At 41.2% G+C, this 15,683-nt stretch overlaps 1 protein-coding gene across 3 annotated transcripts in view; it reads right to left on the bottom strand.

Moving 5' to 3' along the window:
• Positions 1-15,120, bottom strand: part of TRMO (tRNA methyltransferase O) — a 24,145-nt gene extending 9,025 nt beyond the window's left edge. For 2 of the 3 annotated variants that reach the window (XM_023203041.1, XM_023203035.3), the window contains exons 1-4: positions 14,969-15,120; positions 8,648-8,822; positions 5,942-6,099; positions 1,366-2,031 (exon numbers count right to left, since the gene is read on the bottom strand). In XM_023203041.1, the coding sequence (XP_023058809.1) occupies positions 1,366-2,031; positions 5,942-6,099; positions 8,648-8,822; positions 14,969-15,044 (1,075 nt within the window). In that variant the 5' untranslated portion in view covers positions 15,045-15,120. The remainder of the gene's footprint in view (positions 1-1,365; positions 2,032-5,941; positions 6,100-8,647; positions 8,823-14,968) is intronic. The other variant, XM_023203049.3, reaches the window with a different exon arrangement.
• Between the last annotated feature and the right edge of the window lie 563 nt (positions 15,121-15,683).

Raw genomic sequence — 15,683 nt, 5'->3', positions numbered from 1 at the left:
CGCTCTGTCGCCCAGGCTGGAGTGCAGTGGCCGGATCTCAGCTCACTACAAGCTCCGCCTCCCAGGTTTACGCCATTCTCCTGCCTCAGCCTCCCGAGTAGCTGGGACTACAGGCGCCCACCATCTCGCCCGGTTAGTTTTTTGTATTTTTAGTAGAGATGGGGTTTCACCGTGTAGACCAGGATGGTCTCGATCTCCCGACCTCGTGATCCACCCATCTCGGCCTCCCAAAGTGCTGGGATTACAGGCTTGAGCCGCCGCGCCCGGCCGCTTTCTGTATTTTTAATAGAGATGGGGTTTCATCATGTTGGCCAGGCTGGTCGTGAACTCCTGACTTTAAGTGATCCACCCACCTCAGCCTCCCAAAGTGCTGGGATTACAGGAGTGAGCCAGCGTACAAAAGAGGTATGATGTCCCTCCAGTGACTATGCTTTTCGTTAGCTCTGCTGCTGGCCAGAAGACTCACTCGAGAGACTCTCCTTGAAGGCTTGCTGAAGTAGCCAGGCATGCTGGGAAGCCCACGGAGCAAGGAACTGCAAACAGCCTTTAGAGGCTGAGGACAGCCTCCAGCCAACAACCAGCAAGAATCTGGGGCCCCCAGTCCTACTACAACTGAAACTAGTCACTTCTTACTGGTATCACTGTATCCACATCTTAACAGCCCCTTCCTTCATCCTAGGCTACTGCTTGGGATCTGCTGTGAGCTGGGGGTACCAGGTAACATTTGTTAAGAACCATGTGTTAAAGTAAGCAGGCTCCATGTAAGAGCCCTGTGGCCTCTCTTCTGCAGCAAAGTGTATGCCTCTAGCTGTGGGACTTTGTTGGGGCAAGTTCTGTGCTAAGAGACTCTTCTCCTCTGCCTCTGGGCTCCTAGAGTCCTCTGTGCCAGAGGCTGAGCTGTCTTATCACTTCTTATTTCTGCAACATCTCTGAATTTTGCTGTTTGCTATCAATTGTATCAGAATACAATGCAACATTTCTCCAGTAAGACAGCAAAACAAGTAAGAAAACTTTAGGTACATAAGTACAGAACAAGCACAATTCAGCTTCTGAATGATGCTTGAAGACTCTAAGAACTACTGTTAACAAGCAGACAAGGGGCTGTAAGTCATGGGCCACCTCGTGAGGCAGCAGCCACTCTCTGCCAATGCTTTGCTGACAGCCTGGAACTAACTGTGCTGACCACACAGCTGTCCAACAAGACTCATCATATGATGGTACTGCAAAAATATTATTTTATACCTGTTTCCTAAAAACCAGTCACACTGACAAACACTCCATATAACTGCCCTCACAAATACCAAACTTGGCTAAATCTCAGAGTAAAAGTTCATCTCTCATTCAGAATGAAGAAACTGAAGATACCTGATTCACCCTGTGAACTGAGCTGCCCAAGGTCCATCTCAGCATGAGGAGTAAACCGCACTTCTAAAGTGGCCACAGGGGAGTCTGTCACCCAGGCAGGAACCACGCTGCAGGGAGCTCCATCAGCCCTTCCAGCAGGTAAATGAGGGGCCATGGGCTGTGTCTCTGTCCTGCTTCCTTGCAGGACTGCTGCTCCTTCCACTCTCTCTAGCTTCTTGTCTGTACCTTTCCCTGAAAAGCTCTTCTCCGGGCCATATGGGCCAATTTGTTCTTCTGACATGCTGGAACTCTGATCATGTCTTGATTCCAAACCAAAATCCACTGCTATCTCCCTGTGCATAGGGAATGCTTGCTGAATTCTGGCTGTGTCACTGTGTGTCAGGTAGTTTTCTTCTGAAGTTCTGTCTTCAGGACATTTAGGTTTCTCCTTAGTGCTATGGTGAGGTTGTGGCTCATCACACACTGACAGCTGTCGCTGGTCACAGCTATCAGTCTTGCTGTCAGACTGGGATGCAGTGTTTGGTGTATGTTGGTTATTCTGTAAATTAAAGTCTGCTAAAGGCTCCATCACATTTTGCGGCGAGTCATACTCAGCTATGTAGGGCTTGATGTCTAGTACGGGTGTGCCATGTATCATGTCAATTCCAGAAAGGTATATAACTCCGCCTATGACATAAAAACGTGAAAAATGAAGAACACTGCAAACACTTGGAGAATACAATCACACCCCAGAATCCTCTAACACTGTCTGCTTATGCCTCACTGCACTTACTCATAATTCTCTCACATAGACCTGGTACCAACACACACCCTTCTTGCTACCTGGTAGCCTATACTCTTCTCTACCTATCAAACTCCAACTTGATCTTTGAGGCCCTCAAAGCACACTTTTACAAAGCCTTTCTGGCTCCTCTAGACAAAAGCATTCTTTCCTACAGTCCCCATAGAGAAGCCTGTGCACAAACCTCTGCCAGAGCCCTTTCCCCATGATAGGGCAGTGACCAGCTTAGGGTCTTTATCCGTAGACAGCAGGCAGGCCCCTTAACACAGGCTGGGGCCAACTCATCTCTGTATCACTGGTGCTTCTGTTCCAAGGATATAGCAGTAATCAATATATCTCTGTGGGATCAATGAAGGTTTCTACTGTGGCAAACAGATCCAAAGGTAGCCCTGTGACCCGCATCTCCTGAAGTTCATGCCCTTATATAATCCTTCCCCTTCAGTTGTGACTGGCTTCTAACCAATAGAATATGGCAAAAGAGGTATGATATCCCTCCAGTGACTATGCTTTTTGTTAGCACTGCTGCTGGCCAGAAGACTCACTCAAGAGACTCCCCTTGAAGGCTTGCTGAAGTAGCCAGGCATGCTGGGAAGCCCACGGAGCAAGGAACTGCAACAGCCTTTAAACACTGAGGACAGCCTCCAGCCAACAACCAGCAAGAATCTGGGGCCCCCAGTCCTACTGCAGTGGCAAGGAAATCAACGTAGCCAACAGTCTAAGTGACTTGAAGCAGATTATTCCACAGTCAAGCCTCCAGATAGGAACTCATCTCAGCTGACAACTTAATTGCAGTCTAGTGAGACCCTAAGCGGATGACCTAGTTAAGCTGTGCCCATCCTTCTGACCCACAGATACATAATAATGTTTCAAACACATGATAAATGTGTGTTGTTTAAACTGACAATTCTGTGGTAATTTGTTACACAACAATAGAAATCTAATACATCCATGAAGACTCAAAAGATTAAGCAGCACATAAGTCAGCATTACCAAATACTAAAGACAAGTCTCCAGCTGTCCCACTGGACATATGCTGTCCAGTTCCTGCTACACAGTCATCTACTAACCTTACTCTTGGAAAATAGATCAAATGAGAACAGAAAAACGGCATGCAGTCATATTTGACTCCGTCTCCATTTAAGAAAAATGTAACTAATACAGGACCCTGATTTCTGACACATGCTTATTATGAATGAGCCTTGAACTCTGGAAGGATGATTCCAGACTTGCTAGATGATGAATTACGCCTAATATCTGTAGGAAAAAGAAAAGCACTGTAGCATAAGTTAAAACTTCAAAAGATTTAGTCAGATGACCACCTGGCTGGATGCTATTAGACAGATTTAAAGAGCCCTAGTTTCCTCACCTATGAGATGAGGATTGCTACTGTGTCAAACCCACAAAGCCACTGTGAGATAAGGTACGTGAACACTGTTTACTAACTGTAAAGCACTGCACAAACACTAGTCGCCATACAGCTTATATAGTAATGTCTACAGTGCTACTGTGTTTGCCTTTTAACCTTTCTGACTTGACCTCCCCAGTTGAAATATTAAGTTCTTTATTTCTATTTTTATCTGATTTGTTTACTACTATAGCTCCAGCACCTAGGACAATGCCTGGCACATTATCAGTGCTAGAAAATATGTGTGGGTTGCATAAAATACCATAAAAACCCTAGAAGAAAATCTAGGTAGTACCATTCAGGACATAGGCACGGGCAAGGACTTCATGTCTAAAACACCAAAAGCAACGGCAGCAAAAGCCAAAATTGACAAATGGGATCTCATTAAACTAAAGAGCTTCTGCACAGCAAAAGAAACTACCATCAGAGTGAACAGGCAACCTACAGAATGGGAGAAAAATTTTGCAATTTACTCATCTGACAAAGGGCTAATATCCAGAATCTACAAAGAACTCAAACAAATTTACAAGAAAAAAACAAACAACCCCATCAAAAAGTGGGCAAAGGATATGAACAGACATTTCTCAAAAGAAGACATTCATACAGCCAACAGACACATGAAAAAATGCTCATCATCACTGGCCATCAGAGAAATGCAAATCAAAACCACAATGAGATACCATCTCACACCAGTTAGAATGGCAATCATTAAAAAATCAGGAAACAACAGGTGTTGGAGAGGATGTGGAGAAATAGGAACACTTTTACACTGTTGGTGGGATTGTAAACTAGTTCAACCATTATGGAAAACAGTAGAGCAATTCCTCAAGGATCTAGAACTAGATGTACCATATGACCCAGCCATCCCACTACTAGGTATATACCCAAAGGATTATAAATTATTCTACTACAAAGACACATGCACACGTATGTTTATTGCGGCACTATTCACAATAGCAAAGACTTGGAATCAACCCAAATGTCCATCAGTGACAGACTGGATTAAGAAAATGTGGCACACATACACCATGGAATACTATGCAGCCATAAAAAAGGATGAGTTTGCATCCTTTGTAGGGACATGGATGCAGCTGGAAACCATCATTCTTAGCAAACTATCACAAGAAGAGAAAACCAAACACCGCATGTTCTCACTCATAGGTGGGAACTGAACAATGAGCTCACTTGGACTCGGGAAGGGGAACATCACACACTGGGGCCTATCATGGGGAGGGGGGAGGGGGGAGGGATTGCATTGGGGAGTTATACCTGATATAAATGATGAATTGATGGGTGCTGACGAGTTGATGGGTGCAGCACACCAACATGGCACAAGTATACATATGTAACAAACCTGCACGTTATGCATATGTACCCTAGAACTTAAAGTATAATAAAAAAAAAAAATAATAATCATAAAATCTTCTAGTACTTGCTACCCACGTTGGTTAGCTATTATAAATGATAAAAGTCAAGGTGGATCAGCTACTGAATTTTTCTGGGGAAACTATCTAAGGCCCAGTTGAGTACAATCCAGAGAGAGAGTTCAAGTTCTGGGAGAGAACAAGCAAAATAACTGCTCTCGTCTATTTAATGTCCAATAGCCTGAAAAATTAGTTTCAGAACTTTTGTCTTACAAGATTCTCAAAATACTCTGTTGAATCACAGAGGAAGTAGGTCTTTCTCCTCTTCCCACTTCACAACCAGCAGGCTGAAGCCTAGAATGGTCTCCTGACTCCTAGTTTACCTGCCATTTCATCTGCTGCCTGTTAGGTCAGAATGGACTGCTTTCCATAAATGTGTAAGTAGATTATATATGAACACACAGTTAAAACTAGTTAGTTTAGAACTTCTACAATCTGACCAATGTTTGTCCTTGTAGCGTGATTCATCCCAGACTCCCGCCACATAGCACAGTTGATATCAGCACAGCAGCCATGATGTCTGTCCACTTCCCCAAGACTGCAAGGAAGGAATGACATACCACCAGTCTATGTGTCTTCCATATGTGCATGTACAATGAGTTATTGTGTGTTAAATTGGAAAGTGTCCATTTATTTTTAATCATTTTGTATTCACTGCATTCCAAGTCAGAGAAACTGTGGTTACTAATTTAATGATTATGAAATTTGTGTTATTTCTAAATAATTTAATAGTTTTGGATATATGCAATAACATAAACAAACTGAGCATCCTATGAGAGTTTATTTCAACATTTTTCAATGCTAACATTCTTTTAATCATGGTATTTTCTTCAATGTCTGGTGGTTCTCAGGAAGTTAACATCATTGGTACTCATCTGAATAAACAGCCAGTGGTGAATGCTGTGTTTATTTTATAAGGCTCTTCTGCGTAAGGAAAAAGGTAAAAGTAGAAATGAAATGGGTTACCTTCTACCTTTTCCAGCTTGGCCAGGGTAAGTCCTATCGCATTGGGACGATGAGGGCTCCTTGTGGAAAAAACTCCAGTCTTTGCACCATTCAGCCTAGGAGGCTGCACCTTTGCCTTACAGCTCAAATGACCATTTTTATGAAAAACAAACAAAATCCTATAAAAAAACAAAACAAAACAAACCACGGAATAAGAAAAGAGCACCAGTTATTTTACCACAATGATCTGATGGGGAAAAAAAATGCAATCTTTCACAAACTAACAGAAATCATGTTTTAAATAGTATTAACTTGTAATCCAGTAGGAAGAAAATAGCACCATCCCCCTTCCTTCTCTCCACATCCTTTGCAGCTAACACAACAACTGGCACACAGTAGGAACTTAAGAGATGTTTGTCAAGTGCCCAATGAACAATATTCACTGTCTGCTGTTTGTCAGGTAGTACGGTAAAATAATTTTACACTCACTTCATGCAATCTTCTTAACTATCTTAAATAATATAATTTATCCCCCATTTCTGGGATGAGGAAATTGAAGTTCAGAAATGTTAAATAATTTTACAAGACCTTCCTTTTTTTTTCATTTGGCATGACCAGACCTTCCTAAGTAAGATACGAAACCAAGAAGCCATGAAGAAAAACTAACAGGTTTGAACTCATGAAATCACGACATTTACGTACTACAAAATGTCAGCCTAAGAGAAAACGTTTACTACATACATAATGGACCATAGGTTAATGTCTGTGGCACATAAATTGTTCCTACAGATTACTAAGGACAACCCAGTATAGGATACTATGCAAAGAACATGAATAAGTAATTCACAAAAAAATGGCAAGTAGCTAAGAACCATATGAAAAGACGTTGAGCTTCACTAATAATTAGAAATTTCTAAATTTAGAAATTAAACTAAAAAACCAAAATACTTTTTCCCCATCAGGCAAAAATGTAAAAAACTGATAACATATTGTGTTGGGAAGGGTATAAGAAAAAGGCCATTTGCATATATTATTGAAGTATACATTGGTTAATTTTAGAGGATAATTTGGAAGTAGTTCTCTAAAATTCTAAATATGCTTACCTTCTAGTCCAATATATCCACTTCTGACATCCTGTCCATAAAAATACGCAAGTGGCCAAGAATGTTTCTAAGGGAGTTTGTCACAGTATTATAACAACATAGCCCTCCATTAACAAGAGTGTGCATGGTACATCTATATTTTGTAATACACAGCTATCAAAGCAAAAAAAAAAACAAAGGTAAATCTACTGTCATGAAAGCTCTCCATGGTATATACTGTTATGTGAAGAAAACATACTTTAAAAAAAAAAAAAAAAACCCACTCTGTATGTATAGATTTGTTTCTATGTGCATTTGAAAAAGAAAACATTAAAAGGTCTGGCAGAATCTACACCATGCTGTCAACAGTAATCATCTCTGATGAGGGGTTGGGGTTGGGGAGAGAGGAGGAAAATGGGGGGATAAGGAAAAATCTCTTTATATACTTCTGAACCCATTTTTTACATCATCAATAACTTAATTTAATCAGGGTCATAATACAAACTAGGTCAGAACACACATTTTCTTTCTAATCTAATCTTGTCCCCAAATTAACTGAAAAATAAACTATTTCAGAATAAACACTTAATTTTTAGGTCTCTACCAATAAAAATAGAACAATTTAAACTGCTGATGTTGGGGTGAAGAATGAACAAAGGCGGAATTTGAAAAGACCACAAACAATGCTAGTATAACACAGGCCCTAATATAGGTAACACTTAAAGTATCCAGATTTCTACAGCGTCTTGTCTTTTAGGAGTATATTTAATTCTACATGAGTCTAGAGCAGGATCTGTAAACTTTTTCTGTAAAAGGTCAGGGAATAATATTTTAGGATATGTAGGCCAACCAGTCACTATAGAGACTATTCAACTCTGCTGCTATAGCACAAAAGCAGCCACAAACAATACATAAACAAATGGACATGACTGTGTTTCCATAAAAATAATTTACAAAAAATGGGCCATAGTTTACTGACCCCTGGTCTAGAGGGCAGAATAACGACCCAGGGGCAGAGTCAAGGAGGTCTGTAATTTCCACTCAACAGAAGGCATTCATCACAATTAGAACCAACTGCAAATGGAACATGCCACCTCAGTGGATCCCAAGCTTCCCTGAGGATGTCTAAATGACACAGACAATCGTATGCACAAATACAGTACAAAATTCCATACAACAGGCTGGTCCAAAGGTAGTGAGTTATCTCAATTGATTGTTCACAGTTACAGATTTAACTTTTTGTTCTACCTTTCCCCCCTTCTCACTACTGCACTTGTCTTAAAAAATAAAAAATAAAAAAAATCCATGCAAAAGATGAGAGTTCCAGCCTGGGCAACATGGTGAAACCCCGTCTCTACCAAAAATACAAAAAAGAATTAGCCAGGCATGGTGGTGTACACCTGTGGTCCCAGCTACTCAGGAGGTTGTGGTGGGAGGACACCTTGAGCCTGGGAGGCAGAGGTTGCAATGTGCTGCTATCTCACCACTGTACTCCAATCTGGGTGACAGAGACCCCGTTTCAAAAACAAAACAGAAAGATGACGGTGGTCTGGATGGCAGACTCCAAGGTTGCCTTCAATTGGAGTACTTTAGTTGGGGGCAAGTTCTGGCCCAAAATCCTACATCTAACTATAAAACAACTTACCAAACATGAGAAAACTGTTCTAGGCCCATCAGGGAATGTTCAGGATTATTAAAGATGCTCTTTCTAATCCTCAAACAGGCTCGAGAACAGCTACAAATGGATGGCTGTCTTGGAGTACCATTCTTGGCCGAGAAACAGGATTCCAAGTAGCCGATTGGCTCAGTTAAAAGATTCCCTACAGGAGAAAATTAGGTAAGAAATTATTAGTCAAAAGGTCAAACCAAGTTGTAAGAAAATATGTTTTCTCTAATGCATTGGTTTCATAGTTTTAAAATATTAGTGTTGTACAACTATAAAAATGATTTTTATAGTGTTCATGAATACGTATATTCTCATCATTACACACACATCATTACATACATAGTAATATCCCTTTAGATATACTAGAAAGAATAATGGTCCAAGAAAGAATGAAACGAAGGGGGCATTTTCAGAATACCTACTATGACCATAATTAAAATTCTATGCTACCAGTACTAAGTCATGTGACTTTGGCCAGGGCTATGAGGGCTATTTATTTATTTATTTTACTTATTTATTTTTTTGAGATGGAGTCTCACTCTGTTGCCCAGGCTGGAGTGCAGTGGCACGATCTCAGCTCACTGCAACTTCTACTTCCCGGGTTCAAGCATTTGTCCTGCCACAGCCTCCTCAATAGCTGGGATTACAAGCACCCGCCACCACACTCAGCTATTTTTTTTTTTGTATTTTTTTGTATTTTTAGTAGAGACAGAGTTTCACCATGTTGGTCAGGCTGGTCTTGAACTCCTGACCTCATGATCCGCCCACCTGGACCTCCCAAAGTGCTGGGATTACAAGCATGAGCCACTGTGCTTGGCCTATGAGGGTATTTCTAATAGAGGAGACGGTGTACACAAAAGTGAGAAATGTCATAGCATATCCAGGAAACAAGCTATTTTGATTGGCTGGAATATGAAATAAGAGGCAGAGAATAATGAAAGATGAGGAAACACTGGGTATATATAAGTAAGGATGTCTTCAATTGAAAGCAACAGAACATATGAAATAAACTAATTTAAGCAATAAAGACAACTTATAAGCTCATAGTGCTAAAATATCTAGAGGCAAGGTAGATTTCAAGTGAGGCTTGGTCCAGTAGCCTGCTGCCCCTCTAGAATGTAAGCTCCATGTGGGCAGGAGTTTTTCTGTCTTGTTTATTGCTGCATTCTCACTGTCTAGTGCATTGCCTACAAGGGAGTAGGTACTCAAAAAATTCATGTTGCATGGAAGAAAAGATTATATATGTCTAAGCTGATTAACGTGGAAATTGAAAAAGTAAAAGAATAATATGTATATAATCCCACTTATGGAAATTTGTTATATATTTATTTACCTTCTTAAACATGCACAGGTATGTTTGGAAAGCTATCTGGAAGGATATGCACCAAATGTGTGTTGTTTGTTTGTTTTTTTGAGACAGAGTCTCACTCTGTTGCTCAGACTGGAGAGCAGAGGCACGATCTCGGCTCCCTGCAATCTCCACCTCCCAGGCTCAAGCGACTCTCATGCCTCAGTCTCCCAAGCACGCACCACCATGCCCACCTAATTTTTTTTTTTTTTTTTTTTTTTTTTTTAGAGAAGGGGTTTTACCATGTTGGCCAAGCTGGTCTCAAACTCCTTACCTACAGCAATCTGCCCATCTCGGCCTCTCAAAGTGCTGGTATTAAAGGGGTGAGCCACCACACCTGGCCAATATTCACCAATTTTTTTTTAACAGTGGTTAATCTGGGTGGTAAGATTTTTAAATTACCTTTAAATTTAACTTTGTAATTTCTGTAATATTTGAAATTTTTTCAATAATCACAAATTAGGCCAGGCACGGTGGCTCACGTCTGTAATCCCAACACTTTGGGAGGCTGAAGCGGGCAGATCACCTGAGGTCAGAAGTTTGAGACCAGCCTGGCCAACATGGTGAAACCCCATCTCTACTAAAAGTAAAAAAATAAAAAAATAATAATAATAATTAGCCAGGCATGGTGGTGCATGCCTGGAGTCCCAGCTACTCGGGAAACTGAGTCAGGAGAATCACTTGACCCTGGGAGGCGGAGGCTGCAGTGAGCCAACATCACGCCACTGCACTCCAGTCTAGGTGAGCGAGACTCCATCTCAAAAAAAAAAAAAAAATCAATTTTTTTAATAACATATTTCAAAAGAAAAAAAATGGCCAGACACTATTAATATAAATTTAAAGTCCAAGGTTTCCATGGCTACCACTTTGAATTTATCGATAACTTTTTTATTTTCACATTTCATGAGAGTATTATCAATTTGTCAAAGATGATATAAAGACACTTCAGACTTTATTTTATTTCCTGCTTCCTTAAATCTAACCTACCAGCATAAGCAGTAAGACTCTAGGTCCGGGGCTGTCCCTCACAGTATCTTTCATTACTCTTCACTTCTAGAAGCTATATTATTTGATACATATATTATATGCAACATACATGTAAGTTATACGGCATAATATAATGAAACCCCACGTACACACCACCCACCCCAAAAACTAGAGCATTACCAACAACTTGTGTCATTTTAGGTTGTTTTCCTCTTATCTCACACCATTCTTTTCCCTCTGACAGAAACAGAAGCCTGAATTTGGTCGTTATCATTCACTTCCTTTTAAAGTATGATTTTGTTACATGTACATGCATGCCTAAACAGCATTTCATTGATTTTTGTCTTTAAGATCTATAAAAACTGGCACCAAACTGTAAGTTGTCTTCTCAGACTTGCTTTTTCTCTCTCAATATTATGAGGCTAAGACCCATCCATACTCTGTTTTTGACAACTTTAATTTTTGTCCAAGTATGTTTATAGGCATTGTTTTTTATTTTTCTTTTTGATCTTCATCCATGCTTCTATGGAACAGATATGGCGGACATCGTAAAATTGAAAAAACTGAGGCCAAACGACCTGGTGTATCTTCTTTATGTCTGGAAGATAAATGGCCAAAAAAGACTCCTAACCCAGCCACAAAATCCCTGTGTCTCATTTTCATTTGTTCAAGACATTTGTTCAAGAAATATTTTCTGACCTCGTGATCCGCCCGTCTCAGCCTCCCAAAGTGCTGGGATTACAGGCTTGAGCCACCGCACCCGGCCATAGAGACCATCCTGGCTAACACGGTGAAACCCCGTCTCTACTAAAAAATACAAAAAGCTAGCCGGGCGCGGTGGTGGGCATGTGTAGTCCCAGCTACTCGGGAGGCTGAGGCAGGAGAATGGTGTAAACCCGGGAGGCGGAGCTTGCAGTGAGCTGAGATCTGGCCACGGCACTCCAGCCCGGGCAACAGAGCGAGACACCGTCTCAAAAAAAAAAAAAAAAGAAATATTTTCTGGCTGATACTCCGGACACACTGCCTATGAGTTAGTCCTGCTGCACCGAGAGAGAGAGAGAGAGAGAGAAAAGAAAGAAAGAAAAGAAAAAGAAAAGAAAAGAAAAAGGAAAGCAAAGAAAGGAAAGGGAGAGAGAGAAAGGAGAAAAGAGAAAGAAAGAGAGAGAGAGAGAGAGAAAGAAAGAAAGAAAGAAAGAAAGAAGAGAAAAGAAAAGAAAAAAGAAAAGAAAGGAAAGCAGAAGAGAAAGATGGTAAAGAAAGGAAAGAGAGAAACACTATTTTCCAAGTGTCTACAATTGCCAGACATTGTGTTAAGTTTGGAGAAAAGATACAAACCAAGAACTCTTACTACAGTGGAATTAATGGTTGGGGAGACCCTCACACCATACTTCAATATCATGGGAAATGTCCTGTCAGTAGTAACGTAATCCAAGTCGTCCGCCCTTGACTCTTTGATTTGGGGCCTAGGAATTTATATTATAGCTGATTCATCACTTCACTGAATCAGTCTATGCATGTTTTTCAGATTACACATATGATATGATAAATATAAGTGGCTGCCAATTAGATTTATTTCTATCCTCTTTGTGCACCTCCTTAAGAACATAAGCAAGACAACACTAGATTAGCAACAAACTGAAAGTATACTCAAGAGGTACTTTGTAAGAGTTCTTCTAACTCTGCTACTCTGTTTGGGACCACTCTCAAAATATCAAATATCCATATTCTAATACATCTGAACTCTTCTGGGATGTATTTATATATTCTCTGAATATATATAAATATATATATTATTTTCTGAATATATAAAAATATTTATATATTTTTTATATAAATATATATATAAGAATATATATATAAATTTTTTATATATTTATAATATTCTTATCCCCAGGAGGCTGGGGATAAGGCTATGAAATACAAATGATATTTGAAGCAGAGACTTGACACTGTTTGTCCAAGGGAATTCTGGTCTTCTTGCCTATCTCAAAACAACAAAAACCCAAAAGAACAGTAAACACCTACCATTTGGTAAGCACTGTGCTAAGGATTTGCGGTACAAATAAGAACCAGTTCTCATCCTCAAGGGTTTCCAGTACATTGACAGAGAACGACAAGTAATATCAACAATTCTAGCTAGGCGCCTTTGCAGGGATGGAGATAAATGAGCACAGGTATACCAAAAACCAGCACAAGAACCTCATGGAAATGGGGAGAAGTGGTTCCTCAAAGGAGCACGAGAATTAGGACTGGTTTCAGAATGGAGAAAGGATAAAAACAACACAGGGTCACTATACTAGCTCTGTGACCATGGGAAAAACTAGCTTCTCTCTCTGAATCTGTTTTCTCAGCTATAAAACAAGGATAATACCTACTTTGGAAAGCTGTAAGAGTACTAATAAAATATGGAAAGCATCCAGTAAACTAGAAGGTGCCCAGCAAGGAGTGCTTTATAAAGTCCCTGCTCAGGCTTTTTCCTCATTTAAATATTACAACTGTATTAACTGCGTAATAAGTAAAAAGCCAGCAAGTAATCAACGTAGGGTTTTTTTGTATATAGGATTGTCTACACTCTTGCTCTGAAAATAAGTTCAGGTCCCTTTCCTTTCTGCCTGGACTATGAAATTACCCTTCTTAGGCTTTCTGTTCCCACTGCAACTTCTTCCCCTTCTCAAAATACTCTAGACCAATCCTCAACAATCCTAGAGTTTCTTGTGTTATGCTAACTCTTTAGCTTTAAACTTTTCATGGTCTCTACTGCTAACAGACTTTGTATTTCTTAGCCTGGCACTCAAGGTTCTTCACAATCAGAACCCAAAGGTTCTCACCTCCCTGTTCCATCTAACACTTTAGACTTCTAGCTCCCCAAACCTATACTGTGTAGACTTCTGAGCCCTGGCTTCTGCGTTTTCCTTCCTGTCAAAATATTAGACCTGTAATCTGGCAGTGTGCAACAATTTTTTTTTAAATAAGCACATTTGACCAGGTAATAGCACTTCCAAGAAATTTAACAAAGTTCAAACTTTAGAATGTACACAAACATTTCTGTTTCAAGAGCTTTTAGAATAATGCAAACTGACAATAACCTAAACGCTCAGTAACAGGAAGCTGGTTACATGAATTAGAGCACATCTCTAAAACAAAGCATTAGGCTGGTTGCAGTGGCTCACGCCTGTAATCCCAAAACTTTGGGAGGCTGAGGCAGGTGGATTGCTTTTAAGCCCAGGAGTTCGAGACCAGCCTGGGTAACATGGTGAGCGCTTGCCTCCACAAAAATTAATAATAAAACAAAGTGGTAAAATTAACATTAATTGCCCTGTTAAGTTTTTTAAAAATTCTTTTACAGTTACTAAACAGTAAGGTCGTATAGTATCTCACTTTTCAAGTGTGTAGGCAAAGAAACAAGTATGGAAGGTACACACCAAGATATTGACAATGGCTTTCTCTGGCAGGCTATTTTAATTTTCTTCCATTCGCTTTCTAGTTTCTAAAGCTAAAATATTCCTCTATGAAAACGTGTGAGTAAACACAAACAAATTCATGCCTTTCTAGGCCCAATTTAAAACTATTTTCTCCAACCGAAATTTTCCCCTTCTCTCTCCTCGTTCCTACAGCGCAGGATGCCTCTCTCCTATGGCATTTACTAATTCCTAACTCGCCTAACACCCCCCCCCCCCATTCACTATGGCAATGAAACCCCTAAGAGAAAAGCCGCTACGCTACACTTAGCTGCTCCAGCTAAGCCAAGACTAGGCGGTCAGTGCAAGTCTTGTAACAAAGCGGAACAACCCCGATGACGTCATCCCACTCGCCGAGGCACATCACGTGGTCGCCGCAGCACATGACCCGTGCCTTCGCCGTAGGTAGGAGACTGACGCACGTCAGTTCCAGATCTTGCGTTTCACACCCCTCTCGGCAACGAAGACCTCTCCAGAGTGTGGCACTGCCAGTCTCTTGAAAGTTACCTGTCTCCAGAGCCGGCTTCACGCAGCCGCACGGGGTCGTTGTAGGCCCAGGACCCGGCTCCTCCAAGCCGCGCATGGCTACTCGTTGCTGAGGTGCCTACGCGACGCATCCTACCTTCCGCTTCCGCGCTCCATGCCTGACGCATGCGCAGTAGCCTCGCCGGCGGGGTCCCGCGAGCCCAGGAGAGTGCGCGCGCGCGCGCAGTGGGGCGCTGAGGGACGTTTGGCGGTCTCCATGGGGCGTGGAACCCGTCTCCCGGGCGTGTTCCCCTCCGGGACCCCAATCTCGTTTATCTTACACAGACCTGCTACAGTTGCCCGCCCTCCCAGGGTAGGCTGCAGCTCCGGGTTCTGGCGCTTTCTGAGAGGCAACACACCTCGATGAAGAACTCCCAACTATGTCTCTCTCGAAACATTATTAAGCAACCTACACGTCCAGTATGACCGTAACTTTTAAAGGATGTGTATATGTAATTACCACAGAGCGGAAGGACTGGACTTTAAGAAATTTTAAGAATTCTCTAGCACCTGTGGTCCCAGCTACCCCGGAGATTGAGGCGAGAGGATCGCTTGAACCCAGGAGTTTGAGGCTGCAGTGAACCGTGATGGCGCCACTGCACTCCAGCGTGGGTGACACAGCGAGACCCCGTATCCAAAAAAAAAAAAATTATTTTTGTGTGGTGGGAAAACAGATGTGATTATCCTTTTTATGCCT

Source organism: Piliocolobus tephrosceles, chromosome 14 (genome assembly GCF_002776525.5).
Source record: "Piliocolobus tephrosceles isolate RC106 chromosome 14, ASM277652v3, whole genome shotgun sequence".
Classification (NCBI taxonomy): Eukaryota; Metazoa; Chordata; class Mammalia; order Primates; family Cercopithecidae; genus Piliocolobus; species Piliocolobus tephrosceles.
This window is presented reverse-complemented; position numbering and strand designations above follow the sequence as displayed.